This window comes from Bos javanicus, chromosome 8 (assembly GCF_032452875.1).
Source record: "Bos javanicus breed banteng chromosome 8, ARS-OSU_banteng_1.0, whole genome shotgun sequence".
NCBI lineage: Eukaryota > Metazoa > Chordata > Mammalia > Artiodactyla > Bovidae > Bos > Bos javanicus.
This window is the reverse complement of record NC_083875.1, coordinates 12180286-12198313: the sequence shown is the minus strand read 5'-3', so window position 1 is coordinate 12198313 and position 18028 is coordinate 12180286. Positions and strand designations below refer to the sequence as shown.

Below are 18028 nucleotides of genomic sequence, written 5' to 3'. Positions count from 1 at the left end.
TGACCCAGCAGCCCTTGATCTTCCACTTTAAGAAATATCTGAGAGCAAGATTTTTAACATCTAGGTGGACTGTACTCCTCACCAACGAGTAGGCAATTCGTATACTTTAAGAAGGGGCCCTGCCAATTATTTTTTATCTAAATATAATTAGAAAGATTGCTTTCCCTCCAGAAATTAAAAACTCACACTATAATATAATCATGAATTATTTATCTCTTTAAAAAACAAAAAGCACTTCTCTTTTTATGTCATTCATGTCCATGGCTCATTTTGAGCTTACTGAACAAACGTGAATGACTTTGCGCTAGTGAGCATTTGGTTTCTATCGTTTAGTCTCTCAGTCGTGTTCGACTCTTTGCGACCCCATAGACCACAGCACGTCAGGCTTTGGTTTCTATTAGGCAGCAAAAATGGCAGAAAGTACCAGCAAGAGAGGGGTCCTGTCAGGCGGTGCAGGAAGTGCAGAGCAGAGTCAGTGTTTCCTGAACTGTCTGTGGCACCTGGAGCGGGCAGCCCGCAACCATGTCTGTGTTTACCATTTCACAGGCTTGTTAGCGAAGAAGGCTGTGGATGCAGGCCTGAGCGTGAAGCCTTACATCAAAACTAGCCTGTCTCCTGGCAGTGGTGTGGTCACCTACTACCTGCGGGAAAGCGGAGTCATGCCTTACCTGTCTCAGCTTGGGTGAGGGAGAAGTCTCTTACACCATTGCTTTTGTTGCATTGTATTCCACAGATACCTTGCCCAGTCACCTTGAAATGGATGTAAGCTCATCTGATGGTATCTAATTGCATAGTCTTTCGTCAGTGCAGACTTAAACCCTTGCTTTCCAACAGACAGGGCCCCTGTACAGTTGTGCTGGTTGTTCATCAGACAGGGGTGTCTGTGAAGAGAGCATGGGCTGATATCAAGCCCGTGCTCCACTGTGGCACTGCCCTCCCAGGGGAGGGGGCAGCTTTTTCAGTTGCATGAAGGTGTGCTGTGGGCTAATATTGGATCTGCCACAGAGAGTCTGCCCTCTGTGTATACTTTAAGTCTGCCCTCTGTATACTTTAATTAAAAAATAATTATTTCACATGTCTAGAAATGTTGTGATTCACTGAAGTCAATTATTTGTTTCCAAATACAGTTTCTCCTAGTAACACACTATTACTAATTTAGTTGACATAGATCTTTATCATGTACCTCATAAAAGTTGGAAGTCCCTGGGAGTATATAATAAGAGTAGTGAATAAAGATATCAGATATCTGATTTTGACTTTTAAAAATTACAGATCATTTAGGTAGTCTCCTCATAATTTACTTATAAATTTAAAAAGTGAATTACTTATAAAAGCAAATTATATGGACTAGAATAGAGAGACCAGATGGAGAAGGCAATGGCAACCCACTCCAGTACTCTTGCCTGGCAAATCCCATGGACAGAGGAGCCTGGTGGGCTGCAGTCCATGGGGTCACTAGGAGTCGGACACGACTGAGTGACTTCACTTTCACTTTTCACTTTCATGCATTGGAGAAGGAAATGGCAACCCACTCCAGTGTTCTTGCCTGGAGAATCCCAGGGACAGGGGAGCCTGGTGGGCTGCCAGGCACCAGCAGGCCGGCCCACTGAGAGTCATTCTGCATCCCGTGCTTCTCTCCCGCACCAGGTTTGACGTGGTGGGCTATGGCTGCATGACCTGCATCGGCAACAGCGGGCCCTTACCGGAAGCTGTGGTAGAAGCCATCGTACAGGTAATTACAGGGCAGCCTGTGGGTCTTTCTTTTTCATATGATGTGTGATGAAGTGTTGCTAATTTTAAAGAAAGTTCAGGGAAGCATGGGGTGCGGTTAAGAGAATGGTCTTTAGAGTTGAGTTAAACTTATTAACTATATACCTTTGAGCAAGTTCATGAACCTCTTTGTGCCTCAGTTTTCACAACTGTAAACGGGAAGTGATAATAGTATATGTTTCAGAAAGCTGCGAGCATTCTGGTGATAGTGGACACAAAGGACTTAGTGTGGTGCCTGGCCGGCACATGCCCCACACATGTGAAGGAATCATTTGTTCCTGTTGTCTGCAGGCTGGTTCCAAGTCAGACAGCTGAACATAAACTCATCGGCTTGATTTTTGTCCCATAAATTCTATAGTATTGAAAAATACTGTTTGGTCCGCTTGCACTGATTTGGAATCCCTGTCAGCCAGTGTGGCTGCCTCTAACTGTCAACCTGTCATCTTCCCCACCTGTTCTCGGGCCCCTGGCTGCAGAATAACTAGGATGCTGCCTTCTGACCCACCTGGTATTCGCTCCTGAGCAGAAATCATCCAGTGCGTCTCTCTGCTGCTTTTGACCCAGCATGTCTCCCCCAGGCTCACCCTGTGGTCTCCCTCTCTGGGGAGAAGCCCAAGTGCAGGGGAAGCCTAAAGGGCTCCTTGACTTAAAGGAGGACTTCAGCAGATGGGTCTAGGAAGCCCAGGCCGTCTGTTGTCTCTGCGACCTGTTTCCCCCTTGCCTCACACAGGGGGACCTCGTAGCTGTTGGAGTACTGTCTGGGAACAGGAACTTTGAAGGGCGAGTCCACCCCAATACCCGGGCCAACTATTTAGCCTCTCCGCCCTTAGTAATAGCCTATGCGATTGCTGGGACCATCAGGATCGACTTTGAGAAAGAGCCACTAGGTAAGATCTGATTTGTGGGGTTACAGTATTTTTCCCCCCAATGAATTTGAAAACATTACTGGAAAAAAGTTATTGCTTTCCTTAATAAATAATGAAGCCTAGAACCTCCAAAGATCAGAGGAGAAAGAAGGGTCTTTGCTTCCTTCCCCAGCACACAGCTAAGACATAACTGAAACAGCTAAACAAGAATTTACTAAAGGGGAAGGGGCAAACAGGGAAAGAAACACCTAGAGTAGTGGAGGTCTTGCCATTCTGGCCTCTGCTTCAGTCCCTCCCTTTCCAGTTCCTGCTTCAATCTCATGATAGCCTGGTTTTAATGTCTCTGCTGTAGGAACACGTCCAGAGTATGCAGCGTCTCAAAGCTTGGGGGACGTGATGCTTTTTTCCTTTCCCCTGGCCTCCTGGTGTGCCCTCCTCAGTCCATGCTATGCAGATTAGATAATATGAAAACGGTGCCCTGGAATTTACTGTAAGGAAATCATAGCTTTAGACGTGCAGCTGATCCTCATTACATATGTATTCCATATTTTCAAATTTGACTACTCTTTGAAGTGGATTTTCACCCCCAAAATCAGTGCTCATCACACTCCCATGGTCACTCACAGACATGCACGAGGTGGTGAAATCCCTGAGTCACTCACCGTGCCTGCTCTCAGCTGAGGTCAAGCAAGGTGACACTCTGTCTTTTTATTTCAGGTCTCATACTGCAAACAAGTGTCCTGTTTGTGCTCTGGATAGCATCATGTTTTTCATAGTTTTGTGCTTTTTTTTGGTGGTTTTACTGTTTAAAATGACCTGAGAGTAGGGCTAAAGTGCTATGGAGTATTCCTGAGCTCAGGAAGGCTATGACAGGCCTCATGTTGGGCTCCCGAGTTCAGTGTGAATGCATCAACAGTATGTACACAGAAACACATGAGACAGCGTTACGTATTGATCAGTTGACAACAGTGCTGTGGATAAACACCCCTGGGAGCCTAACCTGTGTATTTCTTGCAGGCAGTGGCTGAGTGTTTTCTAAGTGTGCAGAGAATTTACTGAACGTAACTGCCCTGAGCAATGAGACTGGGCTTACTGCCTGTGACCATGAAAATTGGATATGAAATGAAGTTCATCTCACTAATAAACATTTTCTCCCCAGGTGTCAATGCCAAGGGACAGCAAGTATTTCTGAAAGATATCTGGCCGACCAGAGATGAGATCCAGGCAGTGGAACGTCAGTACGTGATCCCTGGGATGTTTAAGGAGGTCTACCAGAAAATAGAGGTGAGGTCCCCACCCCAGTGTCATGGGGAGGTCACTCCTCTGCGTCTTCTCTGCCAACCTTGAGGCTAGTGCCGGTGTCAACTAGACAAAGTAGCATTTCTTCAGATAACTGGGAAAGTGGGACAGTCATTTTGCTCCTACAACTCAGGCTCTTCCAGACCCCCCTCTCCCCAGATGTTCCCAGATTTGGACACATGAGCAGCAGGCTCAGGAGGCATGGACTCGGCATGGATGTGGCTCCTGGCTAGCTCTGTGTGGCTCCCCTCTTCCTCTGACAGCCCGGGGTGAGCATGAGCTGTGGTTGAGGAGCTCGATATCACTATAATGTGTCACTGAGGGGCCACATAGCTGAACGCACCTCTCAGATTTATTTGCCTGCTTCAAAGAGTAATACAAATAAAAGCCACTCGCTTGGAAGGACCAAACTATCAAGCTGCTGAAATTAAAAAAAAAAAAAACTTGCTGTGCATTTTACAAACAGAGGGGGAATGTATGGGGCTCCATATCACTTTCCGAGACTCGAATGTTACCCTTTTCCCTGGTTTCTGTGTTAGGCTGACCCCAGGGCTTCTGGCTGGGGCTGGTGGCTTGAAATATGAGGGCAGACTGGGGAGCAGATTCAAATGGGAGTCACACTCACACACTGTGAATCCCACAAGCTGCTCATTGGGAAATGGTTGAAGGGAGTTTGGTGGATACTGGGTTGAATGCATTTCTCCAGAGGCTGAGTTAATGACGTGGAGCAAATTCAAGCCAATTGGAACGCATACTGGCCGACACTTACTATCTAATGTTCCTGTGACCAAAAGTCTACCTCCCCAAATCTTCAGAGCATCAATAATTTCTCCTCGGGTAAAACCTGGATTGTTATTTCATAAATTATATGGTTAGTTACCTGTTGCTCTGCAACACATTACTCCTAAACTTAGTGAATTAAAACAGCAAACATTTTTTATCTGTTTCTGTGGGTCAGAAGTGGAGGTGCAGCTTAACAGGGAGTGTCTGCCTTCACAAGGCTTCATTCCAGGTGTCGTCTGAGGCTGTGGCCTCACCTGATGATTCGACTGGGGAGGGGCCAGTTCTTAGACCGCTCGTGTGGTCACTGGCAGGATACAGGACCTAGCATGCTGTGGGTGAAGGCCTCAGCTTCTCACTGACTGTCAGCAAGAGGCCCCCTCAGGGCCTTACTGGTGGGTCTCTTCACAGCATGGTGACTGGCTTCCAGCAGAGCCAGCAAGAGCAAGTAAGAGGTTGAAGAGACAGAAGGCAGTCTCTGTAACCTAATCCTGGAAATGAGTCACTAGGCTCAGCCCTCACTCAGCAGGAAGGGTTCATTTACAGGTAGGGTTCCCAGGAGGCAGGTCCATGGGGTCATTTTAGAGATGGCCTGTCACAGGGTATGTGTATTTTTAAATTACTTAGCATGGTGTTATCTTTGTATAGACATGTTGTGTGACCATTTAGACTAAGAATTGGTCTAACTATACTCTTAGCTTGAATATTATGTTCACATGTTAAGTCTTCCTCAGGATGAACTGTGGTTAGATCTGCCTCTCCTTTTTTTCTTTCTCCCCAAGACTGTGAATGAGAGCTGGAATGCCTTAGCAGCCCCGTCAGATAAGCTATATTGCTGGAATCCCAAATCTACATACATTAAATCACCACCATTCTTTGAAGACCTGGTAGGACTTTTTTTTTTTTTTTAACAAAATGAGTTCTTCAAAAAGTTTCTTGGTTTGTAAAATCTACTTGATTAACCAGTACCCTCGCTTTGACTACCTACTTTGTTGAAACCTTTACAAACCTGAGCAGATAACACTGAGGAGAGCTTGAGGAAGCTGGGTTATTTGGCTGGAGTGGGCCTGTGGTTTGTCTGTCTAGGGCTTCCACGTGGCTGTGCAGAGACCCCTGGAGATCAAGTGTCACTGGGATAGAGACTCAGTAACGTCTGAGGGGGACTGTCCAGGAGAACAGACTCCAGGACCTGCCGTACTTCAGCCTTACACCCTTACAAACAAGGGACGTCTTCTCTGAAACTGATGATCAGGAGTCTGTGCTCTCCCAGTGGGAGGAGGGGATGAGAGGATGTGAGTAGAAGGCAGGACTCCTGCCGTACCCAGCATTTGGGACCTTCTCTGGATGTGGAGGAAGAATGTCATTTGCAGCATCATCCCTTTTGTTTTTGAGGGGATAGTGCCAATACTTCACCTCCTTCAAGGATGAGATATGAATATTTTGCATAAATTCACTTGCTTTACTAAACACCCCGATAAACCCAATAAAACTAGAATTCTCTATGTGTTGATGTGGGGCTATCATCAGGGTCAGATCCGTGGACCACTACTGTTGAGGCTCCCCTGGTGATGCGTTGGAGAAAAGCCAGGCAAACACTGACTTCCTGTGTTCTTTGCTAGACTTTGGATCTTCAGCCCCCTAAGTCTATTGTGGATGCCTATGTGCTATTAAACTTGGGAGATTCAGTAACAACAGACCACATCTCTCCAGCTGGAAACATCGCAAGAAACAGCCCTGCTGCTCGCTACTTAACTAACAGAGGGTAAGTAATGGGGTGGGGGGAGGCCTGAAGACAAAAGGGACAGCATGAGGTCGCTAGTCCTCTTTTCATGAGGTCTGTTTGGAGTCAGACTCCAGTTTTTCACTGAACCCTGGAGCCTGAAAACCAATCACTCTGTTTGTAGCTTTGAAGCTACTAGAGAATCCACCAGCACATGAACCTCAGCACATGGAGACCTTCTTTTTGAGCAAGTCTACTTATTAGACTCGGCTATCATCCCTGCCACCAGCTTGGCTGATCATTTATGTACAAGGCTCTTCCCCTGTGTGGTCTGGTTATACTTGAAGCACTTGGCAGGGGTTTAACCAGAAATGCATTTACATTTCCTGGTTGAGAGACATATGTTGTGTTTTAGTTTACTGTTTATTTTGGCTGCGCTGGGTCTTTGTTGCAGCCCATGGACTCTCTAGTTGTGGCGTGTGGGCTCTGGAGCGCACAGGCTCAGTAGTTGTGGCATATGGGCTTGGTTGCAGTACGTAGGATCTTAGTTCCCTTACTGGGGATTGAACCCAGGACCCCAGCATTGAAAGCACAGAGTCTTATCCACTGGACCACCAAGGAAGTCCCAAGAGACATGTTATTTACAGAGAACAGCTTTGAGGATTTGCAATTTACACATCCATTCAGCAATCCTTCAGTCATATACCTATTTTAACAGGTATTACACTCATATTGACTTCCCTAGTGGCTCAGACAGTAAAGCGTCTGTCTACAATGCAGGAGACCCGGGTTCAATCCCTGGGTTGGGAAGATCCCCTGGAGAAGGAAATGGCAATCCACTCCAGTACTATTGCCTGGAAAATCCCATGGACAGAGGAGCCTGGTAAGCTACAGTCCATGGGGTCGCAAAGAGTCAGACATGACTGAGCAACTTCACTTTCACTTTCACACTAATATTATATACTGCTATTTAACAAACCCTGAGTCAAGAACATCCCCTGGAGAAGGACATGGCAACGCACTCCAGTATTCTTGCCCGGAGAGTCCCCATGGACCGAGGAGCCTGGCAGGCTATAGTCCACGGGGTCGTGAAGAGTCAGACACTAAACCACCACCACAGTGCACCAATATCAGTCAGTGTCCCTCCCAGATCTGACTCCTTGAGATTCTTCTGGGGAGATGAACATTCCTGGCCCTATCCCCACTTGCTGAGTCACCTTCTTCAGAGTCAGGGCCCAGACCCAATATGAGAAACAGAATTGAAGCTTTTTTTTCTTTTTTCCCAGTGGGAGAGGACAGCTACCTTGCCCCTCCTCTCACTTGCTGGGCGAGTAACCCATTCTCTTCACAACTTTCCCCTTCTCTCACGCGCATTCAGTCTCTGCCTTTTCCTAGTGCATCCCATGGGACAGTCTGTTCATTCAGACCGAGATATGCGTGTTGTGAGTTTAAGAAGACAGCCCAGATCTAACGGAGGTGAACGCACAGTGGTCTGTGTCGAGATTTTTCTTTAACTTGGGGCAACTACTTTTTAAAATGCATGGCAACTGCCCATACACAGATAGCGGGTTGGTCAAAAAGTTCACTCAGGGCTGTCTAGTGTTAAGATGGTATGGAAAAAGCCAAACAAACTTTTTGGCCAACGTCATACATACGAGATTTTAACATTTATTTGTTTTATTGTTTGGCTGGGCCGGGTCTTAGTTGCAGCATGTGGGATCTAGTGCCCCAGCAGGGATGGGACCCGGGCGCACTGCACTGGGGATCTAGGGCCCCAGCAGGGATGGGACCCGGGCGCACTGCACTGGAAGCCTGGTGTCTTAGCCCCTGGGCCGCCTAAGGGAAGTCCTCATGTTATGAGCTTTTATTTATTTATTTATTTTTTAACAATGTTAAGCATCTTTTCATGTACGTATTGGCCATCTGTATGTTTTCTTTTTTTTTTTTAACAAATGTATTTATTTTAATTAGAGGCTCATTACTTTACAATATTGTATTGGTTTTGCCATACATCAACATGAAACCGCCACGTGTGTACACGTGTTTCCAATCCTGAACCCCCTTCCCACTTCCCTCCCCATACCATCCCTATTATGAGCTTTTAAAGGGATGATTCTGTCTTGAGTGGGAGATGCAAGTCCATCAGCAAATAGAAAAGGGCAGATGTTCAAGGTGGGTCGGTGATTCCTGCTCTTCCCCTCACCCACACTGCTCGGGACACGCTGCCCACCACCTTGTTCCCTGAATGTTCAGACAAGGCCAAGTACCCCTCTGCCTGAGAGCCTTCGGGTGAGCTCACCTTTTTCTCCTCTTGGATGCTTTTCCCCAAGATACCCTCTTAACAAACTCCCACGCCAAGTTCAAGTCTTCCTCCATAAGGTCATGCCCACCGTACTCTTTCTTGCCCTGGCCTACTTTTTCTTAGGTATTAACCACAATCTAGTAACACTTGTGTAGGGTGCTCTTTTGAAAAAACATCTCTGTCTCTACCTTCTAGGATGTAAGCCCTGCAAAAGCAGGGATTTGCTGTATCCCAGGCACCTGACGGCTCCTGGCATGCAGTTGGTGCTCAGTGAAAAGTTGTTGAATGAATGAATAGGAAAGGCTTCTAAGGACAGAGAAACTAGAGAAACAGAGTTGAGGCTGGAAGAAGAAAACTAGGAAGAGAGAAGTAACCAACACCTTTTTTGATTGGTGGTTATTGATAGTCTTTAGAGAATAGCATGAAATGAAATATACCTTTCCCGAAAAATACATATCCACATTTGGACATAATTTCAGGGGTTCATAGACACACTTACCTACTCCTGAAGCCCATGCGTAGATTCTCAGTCTTCAGAATTGAGCTAACGAATAAATCATCAACACACATGGCTCCTAGCATTTTAAGAAACAGCCCAGTGAACTGGTCACTGTTCATTGTTAAGATGTTGTTCCTGACATCTCAAAACATCCTTTCGTTTGGACCCACAGACCAGACTTTTCTTTGATTTTAGGACCAGCCGTTCTTGTTCTGCTCCTTCGTCCCTGCCCTGCTTTTGATCTTACAACAATACTAAGTCATGTTGCCAGTTACGTGTTTTTTAATTGCATTGAGTTCCTGGACAAATTTGAACTTACTTCTGTTTAATTTATAGAATGTATTTTATGTGTCCCCCACTCTTGGCTCCACCAAACTGACCTACCCGGAGTATTCCCTTTGCTTCCTTTTTTTCCCCACCCATTTTTAACATTTTACTTTTAATGAAGCTTTATAGGCTACCTTACTGAATAAATAAAATACTCTTATTAAAGTTCCTCCCGCTTGCTCTACCCAGACTTATAAGACTGTAGGTTGCTGCTGGGAGGCTATAGGTTCACCATCGCACCTGCTGCCTCTCATCATGCCCTCGGTCGAAGCTATGGTTTGAAACAGTGTTTCCACCTTGGAGAACAAGACTTAGTAGACTTACAGAAACACCTAGGTTTGTGATTTTTACCCCCTTTCATGGTGTAAGCCAGGTTTCATCTCTCAGTTCCCTAAACCAGCTTCTCTCCTGCTTTCGTTATCAGCCTGACTCCTCGAGAATTCAACTCCTACGGCTCCCGCCGAGGGAATGATGCCATCATGGCGCGGGGGACATTTGCCAACATCCGCTTATTAAACAAATTCTTGAACAAGCAGGCACCGCAGACTATCCACCTGCCTTCTGGTGAAATTGTGAGTATGATGTCTGTGCTCCCGCTAGAGCCAGCATTTCTCGGGCTCTGGGCGCTTCAGTGCTTGCACTGCCACTTCCCCTTGGGTCTTATTTTTTCCCACACCTCATCCTACCTCCTGCTTTACATAACCCCTCTTGCCAAGTGTCCCATATATGTAGAGTTCATCCCTAAAGAAGAGTCCCTTTAAACTGAGAGGCCTTTTCCTACTTTGAGATTTCTGCTTCATGCTTTAACTAAATCTAGTTTCTTAAGGGTTGAGCTTAAAAAGCCTCCGATTGAGGTTTCATCAGTTCAGAATACTTGAAGGGGAAATTCCAGGTTAAGGTGGAGGATATTTCCTAAGAAGTGCTGTTTTATGACTTCAGTAACATTTAATCAATCATACCTTAGGGAAGGAAGGATACAGAGGACTGTGCAGGCCTGCTTGGGTCCCAGTAGGAACCCCTTGGAGTTGGTTTATTAGAGCTGGAATTGTCTGTTCACAGAGGGCAGGCATGGGGAGAGGTGGGAAAGCCTGCCCTTGGAGTCAGACAAGCCTGGGTTCAAGTCCCAGCTCCACCTCAGACCAGCAGTGGAGCCTTCTTCAGCAATCTGTCTACCTCTCTGAGCTTCACTTTTCTTACTTGCAAAGTAAAATAATATCTGCTTTTTAAGGTTCTGGGTGGCATGCATGCTTCAGTCACTTAGTCAACTCTGCAACCCCATGGACTATAGCCTGCCAGGCTGCTCTGTCCATGGGAATTCCCAGGCAAGAATCCTGGAATGGGTTACCATTTCCTACTCCAGGGCACCTTCCCAACCCAGGGGTCAAACCCACATCTCTTGTGCCTCCTGCCTTGGCAGGCGGGTTCTTTACCAGTGCGCCACCTGGGAAGCCCATCCCGCACAGAGTGAGTGCCCAGGACGTGTTTGTTCAGGGCCCAGCAGGGACAACAGACGAGTAAGTGAAAAGGATACAAACGCGTGGTGAAGTCCCCAGGAGACCAAGGAGGGACTTGCAGTTAATAGACTTTGAGGGCCTCCAGGATGCCAGCTGTCATGGTGGGATCCCTCACTGACAGCCCTACCGTGCACAGAACTCCTAGTCAGACGGTTAGTGCCTCAGCTTAAATAAGGAGACAGCATCAGAGATGAAGAGACATTGGAGTCAGGCCTTGAACTTGAAAGACAGACCTAGACAAGAAACAGAGGAATAAAGAGAAAAACAGATAATGCACAGAGTAGAAGAAAACTAAGAAAAACAATTATTTCGTCAGAGTGATAAGAGATGATTTTCTGTTGGTATAATCAGAAGACAAGAGGAGCTCTTTAAAAAAAAAAAAAAGTCCCTAAAAAATTTCACAGGAAAAGTTGACTAGTTGAGAAAATCTTCCAGAAGGTAGAAAGACAAAGGGGAAATTAGGAAATGTAAGAAAAATCAAAGCCTGAACCGAGGAGGACCAGCATCTGACTGAATAAAGATGCTAAAGAGAACAGATAGAATCTGAGAGGAAATTGTTAAGAGTTAACACAAGAAATTCTTCAAGTGCAAAATCTGAGATTCCAGATCAAAAGGTCCACTGACCACACCCAGCCACATGATTAATACTCACTCCAGGTCACATCACTGTGAAATTAAGAACAGCAGAGGTAAGGAGAAGATCTAGAAACTTCGGAGAGGGGGAAAAAAGCTTACGTGCACTCTTCTGGGGATCAGACGCACTCAGGGCAACCCAGGGACTTAGACTGAGGAAAATTGTTGGCACTCTAAAGTCTGTATCCCTCATACGACCAGCCAAGTGAGGGTAAAGTAACAACACAATCAGATATTCAAAAGCTTTAAAAATAATCTGTCAGCCCCAGTCTCAGAAAGCTACTTGGTAATTGTGTTCCACCAAAACGAGAGAATAAACCAAATATAGGGGAAGATGTAGGATCCAGGAAAAGGAAATGCAGGGAATCACCAGGATGCTGGGGAAGGAAGTCTCCTCTGTCACATGAACACGCCTCAGAGAGTCAGCGCTCCACACAGGAATGAGGGCGTAGGGAGTGACACCGCGTGAAAAAGACTTTTAAAGTAAATTGCCTGACAGATGTGAATGTCTCCAGAAAAGACTTATGTCGATATTTTAGGTAGTATATTCGTTAGTTAATTGGTAGGGACACAGAAACAGGTGAACACCTGTGCACACACACATACAAATTTATTATTTCCAGTGGGAAAAAATTTTTTTTCAATTGCCAAGAAAAGGAAATCTGAGTCCATTATGTGGCTCAGCTGTAAATAGCATGTACGTCATCAAAACATATGGCCAAAAAAAAAAAAAAAAGACAGTGATATTAGAAGGCCCTGGAGAGGAGAGGTTGGGAGGGGGAGGGCCCTACAAGAGAGGTAGTTGAAAGAACTAAATCCTCTAAGTAGGAATTTAATGGATAATAAAAAAAAGGAGAAATGAACTGACCGATTATATACTGAGGGATCCAGAGGTGAGATATAAGAAGAAACCGCTAACTTTATGCTTTCTTTAGAAGAGAGGGAGAGTGCAGGGAGCCGATGCTTTATAAGCTGCTTGCTACTCTCAGTTTGACGCACACAAGAGAAAAGCCAGGAGCCCAGAATTCAAACCTGCCGAGTCCACACAGCTGGGTTCCACAACCCAGCCGCTCTGCCTTGGGCTTGTCAGCTCTGTGGTAGTTTTGAAAGCACTTTAAGACACACACTCCCACATTCTTAATATCCAAACTAGTAATAGATACCTCTGAAAATATCGGGTAGGTTGTTTCTTTCCTGGTCTTTGAAAGCATCCAGGCTTTTTGGTTAGACAGAGCAGGCTTTTACTCTGTTTTTTGTGTTTTTTTCCCAACTGTTTCCATATTTGTGAGTTCTGTTCAGCTGAAGACAGACAGAACCCTACTTAGATTTAGGCAGTGCCGTGTGACATTAACCACAGTCTCCATCCTTTTACCACAATAGTAATTTGTGAAAGCCTACTTGAGAGTTTGATTATATACCTTTCTAGAGCTCCTTTCAAATCAAACACTCCTTTGGACTCTTTGGAGGGGTCTTATTTTCTGACTTAAGTAGTGACAAAAAAAAAATTTCATTACTCACCATCAATGATATCACCTGTCTTTGTGAAGCCTCAGCTCAGCAGAATGTTCAGAGTTCCTATGAGAAACAAACAAATCTGTTTGTTAAAGCTGTTTCTCATACATACTAAGAGATTCCTTATCCCTTTCTTGTCCTTTATTGATTGGTGCTTCATCAGTGTTTCTACTATCGTTTCCTTGACCTCCACGTAGGAGGGTGATGAATAAAAGTCTGCATTTTTGTAATTTCCAAACACGTGACCTTTTTTTGTGTTTGGCCACCCTTCACAGCTGACCATCACCAAGTCTCTGGTACAGAATCAAAACCCAGATTTAGGTGGGATTATCTGCTTTTGCTTTAAAATATTTAATCAATAGAAGAGTTAAAAAAAAAAAACTGATCTAATTTCCTTTTCCCCCCTGATGCCCTAGGATTTGAATGTTTTTCTAAAATTAGGACAATAAGGCATTTCACTTAAGAGTATAAAATTCAATTTGACAGAGGTAAGTATTAATAGATGGCATTAACTGGAAATTTGTAGACCAGGCAACTGATTGGTTGAGTTTGCCATTGAATTTACAGTGGCTTGGCTGACTGCAGACACTCCTGCATGTCCTCCCAGGACTCACTGGCCTCTGTCTACACGCTATGCCTTTACTCTGTCGGTAAAACCTTCCTCCTCTCCTCCTCAGCTTGATGTGTTCGACGCCGCTGAGCGGTACCAGCAGGCGGGCCTCCCCCTCATCGTCCTGGCCGGCAAAGAGTACGGCTCGGGCAGCTCCCGAGACTGGGCCGCCAAGGGCCCTTTCCTCCTGGTGAGTAGGACATAGAGACAGCCCTGCAGGCAGCTGCTCCCCTAAACCAGAAGGGAAGCTGGGAGCGAGGCTTTACTTTCCAAGAAGATGCTGTGGGAGAGCAAAGCAAGCGGGGAGGCGTGGACTGTTTTCTCGCCTCTCGCTTGGTAGTTCGGGGCTTCCCTCACTGAGTGAAGTAGAGTCACCCGGTTCCCCACCATCGAATGTTGCTACCCTGGGAGCCATGGATCAACTGTCTGTACAACAGTTGAGGGGAGGATCTTGAAGTCTATGAAATTACATCCAGAAGTGTGGAATGTATGTCTTTTTTTTTTTTAATGGGGAAAGTTTCATGGTTTTCATAATGCTCTCAGGTTAGCACCTGAAGCTTATCTAAGGCCCTTGTCCCAGGTCAGTGTGAGGAGTAAGCTGCGGCTACTGCCTTGTCTGTTAGGTTCACAGAAGGGAAAACATCAGGAGCCTGAAAGTGAGTCTCTCAGTTGTGTCCGACTCTTTGCAACCCTATGAACTATACAGTCCATGGCATTTCTCCAGGCCAGAACGCTGGAGTGGGTAGCCGTTTCCTTCTCCAGGGGATCTTCCCAACCCAGGGATCAAACCCAGGTCTCCCACATTGCAGGTGGATTCTTTACCAGCTGAGCCACAAGGGAAGCCCAGGAGCCTGAGCTTTGAATAAACTCAGGGAATGCACTTTTTACAGCTGCTTTTCACTGCCAGTGAATGGTCTGTGTATGGGCTCAGTTAGAAAAGGAAGCCCTCTCTGTGTGTAGACAGCTCCTCAGAACCTTCAGCCGTTTCAGGGCTTGACCCGTAAGCTGTCCCTGTGGGAGGGGGCCCCACAGGAGTTTTTACCTCTGGCCCCTTTGCTGGCCATGAAAGCAGGGCCACTCCTAGGGCCTGGCTTCAGTCCTCAGTGGGGGGCAGAATAGCTTAGCTGATATCCGTTCAAATAACGATGGCTTGAGCAAATCACTGCACTTGGCAAACGCTAGGTCAGTTGATATCCACAAGTGCAGTAAAAAATACATGGCTGTCTTGCAGACAGCCCTCCAGATGCCCAGGTCTTATCAACACCCGCCCCACTTTTTTTAAGTCCATCAGTTTGCAGTGGATGCGGGGTGTGGAGAAAAGATATGTTATTAGTTGGTAATTTGTCGAAGGCTTGCTTTTTCTAGAAAATGCTGAAAAGAACCTAAGAAATTACAAAAGGAAGGATTTTAGGAAGAGAGTTGGGCACTGGCAACAGCAGTGAGCAGGAGCAGTCTGGGGCTGGGCGGGAGACAGTAAGGTCTGGATAGACGAGTCCTGGCACAGGGGGGCTCTTGAGTCTGGTGGGGCTGCACCAGCCACAGGGCCAAAGAAAGAGCCTGGCGATGGCGAGAGTGGCATCAGTAGTCTCACAGAGGGAGGCTCTTAGAGAGACCTCACAGTGGTCTCACAGAGGGAGGTCTCACAGAGGGAGGCTCTTACACATCTGAAGCATCGGGGGGCGCAGCTGACTGCAGGCAGGACACACTTCTACCCCTGGGAGCAGGAGGCAGCTCCTCCCATTTATTAGAGCAGGGATTGACATCAGGTTGGCTGTCAGTTACCAGGGAAACCAGAGCTGGGCCATGTCCCTCATAGCCCCTCAAGTAACAGCCATCAGAGGGTAAGTGTTTCCCTTTAATGAACTAACAGGTGGGGCTGTCCTGGCTTAAGGGGCAGAGGGCAAGCACGCACGTGAGTAGGGCAGAGGCGAAGCCGGACCAGGAGAGCAGCGGGTATACAAAGAACAAGGGAACAGCCCTCTTTTAGGGTCCTGACTCTGCAAGTGTCAGCTTCTCTACAGAACTGCCCTGAGTTCTGTCTGCCCAGACAGCCGTGCACACTTCCTTCTGTAGCTGGCCAGCCTCAGCCACGTTGTCCGCAGGCAGAGAGGGCCGGGCAGTGTGACCTGCAGCCCCACACAGCCCTCCTCACAGAGCTTGGGGCGTGAATAACCTGTGTTTACAACCATTGCCCCTTCCCCCCAAATGAATACACAGTACACATGTACATAAATCTATACAAAATACCTACTGTCATAAAGAATCTGCTCTTTTAAATCTGTACTTTTAAACTTGGAAACACTTTGTGATTTAAAAAATACCTATGCCCAGATCTCATTCCCAGACATTCTGGTTTGGTTGGTAAGGTGAAAGGCCTGGACGTCTGGATTTTAAAAGCCTCCCCTGGTGATTGTAATATCAGCAGAGTCTTAGAACACCTCTGTCTAGCCATGGTTCTCCAGACTTAAAAGAATCCCATCTTCTCCCACCCATGCTTCCTGTAAGAGATTCTGATACAGTAGATCAGGGGTAGTAAGTACCCAAGAATCTACATTTTTTAACAAGCTTCCTGAGTGACCCTGATTCAGGGGATCTGAAAGGATGTTGAGAGCTTTTACGGGTATCTTAATATTATATTACAGTTAACTAATATTTGAGATTTGGGTATTTAGTTAATCAGGTATCCTGGTTTACTGATCATTGCTGTATATTGTCACTTATATGTTATCAATAAAATGTACTTTATAGGAAGCTTTATATCAAGATTATATTCAGTGCAATTTGATCCTTAAAACAGGAGGTATAAAAGCGGCACACAGCAGGTGATCAATTCCTTTCTCTGTAGTATGTTCTGAAAGTTGTGTTTTGATTAAATCTTCTGTGTCTGCTAATACAGCCTACAATAATACCGAAATTCAAGGGGGGAAATGAATTTTCTTTGTGTTTCTTTGTAGTGTGGTTTCCAGACACAATGGGAGTTTGTATCACAAACTAAGTGTGTGGTTAGACTTTGTGGGTTCAAATATCTGACAGACCACTGACTCCCAGGGTGCGGGGCACGGTACCAGTGTCTCCATCCAGGGTTGGTGGAGGTAGAAGCAGAGAGTTCATTTCATTGCCTACATGCTGCTTATCCAGTGGAGGCAGTTGGTCAGCTACGGTGCTATTTATAATGACAACATTTTATGTAAAGGATTAATTGGTACTTAAGAAGAATTTAGGCAGGAGAAGAGTTTTGACTTAAGAACCCTTTTGTAAGGTGTCTGTGTATCTAAAGAAAAACTGTGTCCGAACTACTTACTCTCTTGGTTTCTCAGGGAATCAGAGCTGTCCTAGCAGAGAGTTACGAGCGCATTCACCGAAGTAACTTGGTCGGGATGGGGGTGATCCCTCTCGAGTACCTCCCTGGGGAGAATGCAGACACCCTGGGACTCACTGGGCGTGAACGATACACTATTAGCATTCCAGAAACCCTGAAACCACGAATGAAAGTCCAGATCAAGGTAAGTCAGTGCCTTTCCAGGCCAGGTCCAGCTAAAAGGGGCCCCGTGTTTGTCATCAGTCTTTTTTTGTTTGTTTGTTTTAATCTGGTCACACTGCAGGTCATGCAGGATCTTAGTTCCCCACCCAGGGATTGAACTCATGTCTCCTGCATTGGGAGAATAGTGATGAAAAGCTCAGGGACAGGGCGTTTAAAACACCTTTTTATGATAAAAATGTGAACAGACACACTCACCCCATCCCTGCACCTCACCTTGCCCTGGCTTTGATTAGCACTGAGGTGAAAACGACAGATCAGCCCTGGGTAAGCCGAGGATGAAGTGCGCCACCGTGGTCCCAGGGTGATCTAGCCGCCCAGGCAGACTGAGCTGCTGAGCCGTGTCCCAGGGCGAGCCTCTGGGCCAGCACCTAGGGGACAACCTTAGTGAAGTGCCTGCTGGCTGCCAACACTTCCTTCCTTGGGCCGTCCCTGGTGAAGGCTTCGAAAATATTCCGAATCGCTAGTAATTGCTGCCCCAAGAGGCTGTTTCTAATTCTCCAATGTCTCTCACTTCCATCACAGATGCTCTGCAGGGCTTTACCTTGTAGATCAGGACCTGGGGCATCTTGTTAAGTAAAACACAGCTTACTGCTCAGCGGGTCTGGGCTGGAGCCGGCCGGCACCTGCTCTGGGTGCTGGGTGCTGCCAGGGCATG

At 46.3% G+C, this 18028-nt stretch overlaps 1 protein-coding gene across 3 annotated transcripts in view; it reads left to right on the top strand.

The window, feature by feature from the left end:
- ACO1 (aconitase 1) overlaps positions 1-18028 on the top strand; it is a 64841-nt gene that overhangs the window by 45880 nt on the left and 933 nt on the right. For all 3 annotated transcript variants that reach the window (XM_061425087.1, XM_061425088.1, XM_061425089.1), the window contains 9 exons: positions 547-682; positions 1648-1732; positions 2501-2657; positions 3796-3920; positions 5498-5602; positions 6335-6477; positions 9988-10135; positions 13900-14022; positions 17150-17335. In XM_061425087.1, coding sequence (XP_061281071.1) covers positions 547-682; positions 1648-1732; positions 2501-2657; positions 3796-3920; positions 5498-5602; positions 6335-6477; positions 9988-10135; positions 13900-14022; positions 17150-17335 — 1208 coding nt within the window. The remainder of the gene's footprint in view (positions 1-546; positions 683-1647; positions 1733-2500; positions 2658-3795; positions 3921-5497; positions 5603-6334; positions 6478-9987; positions 10136-13899; positions 14023-17149; positions 17336-18028) is intronic.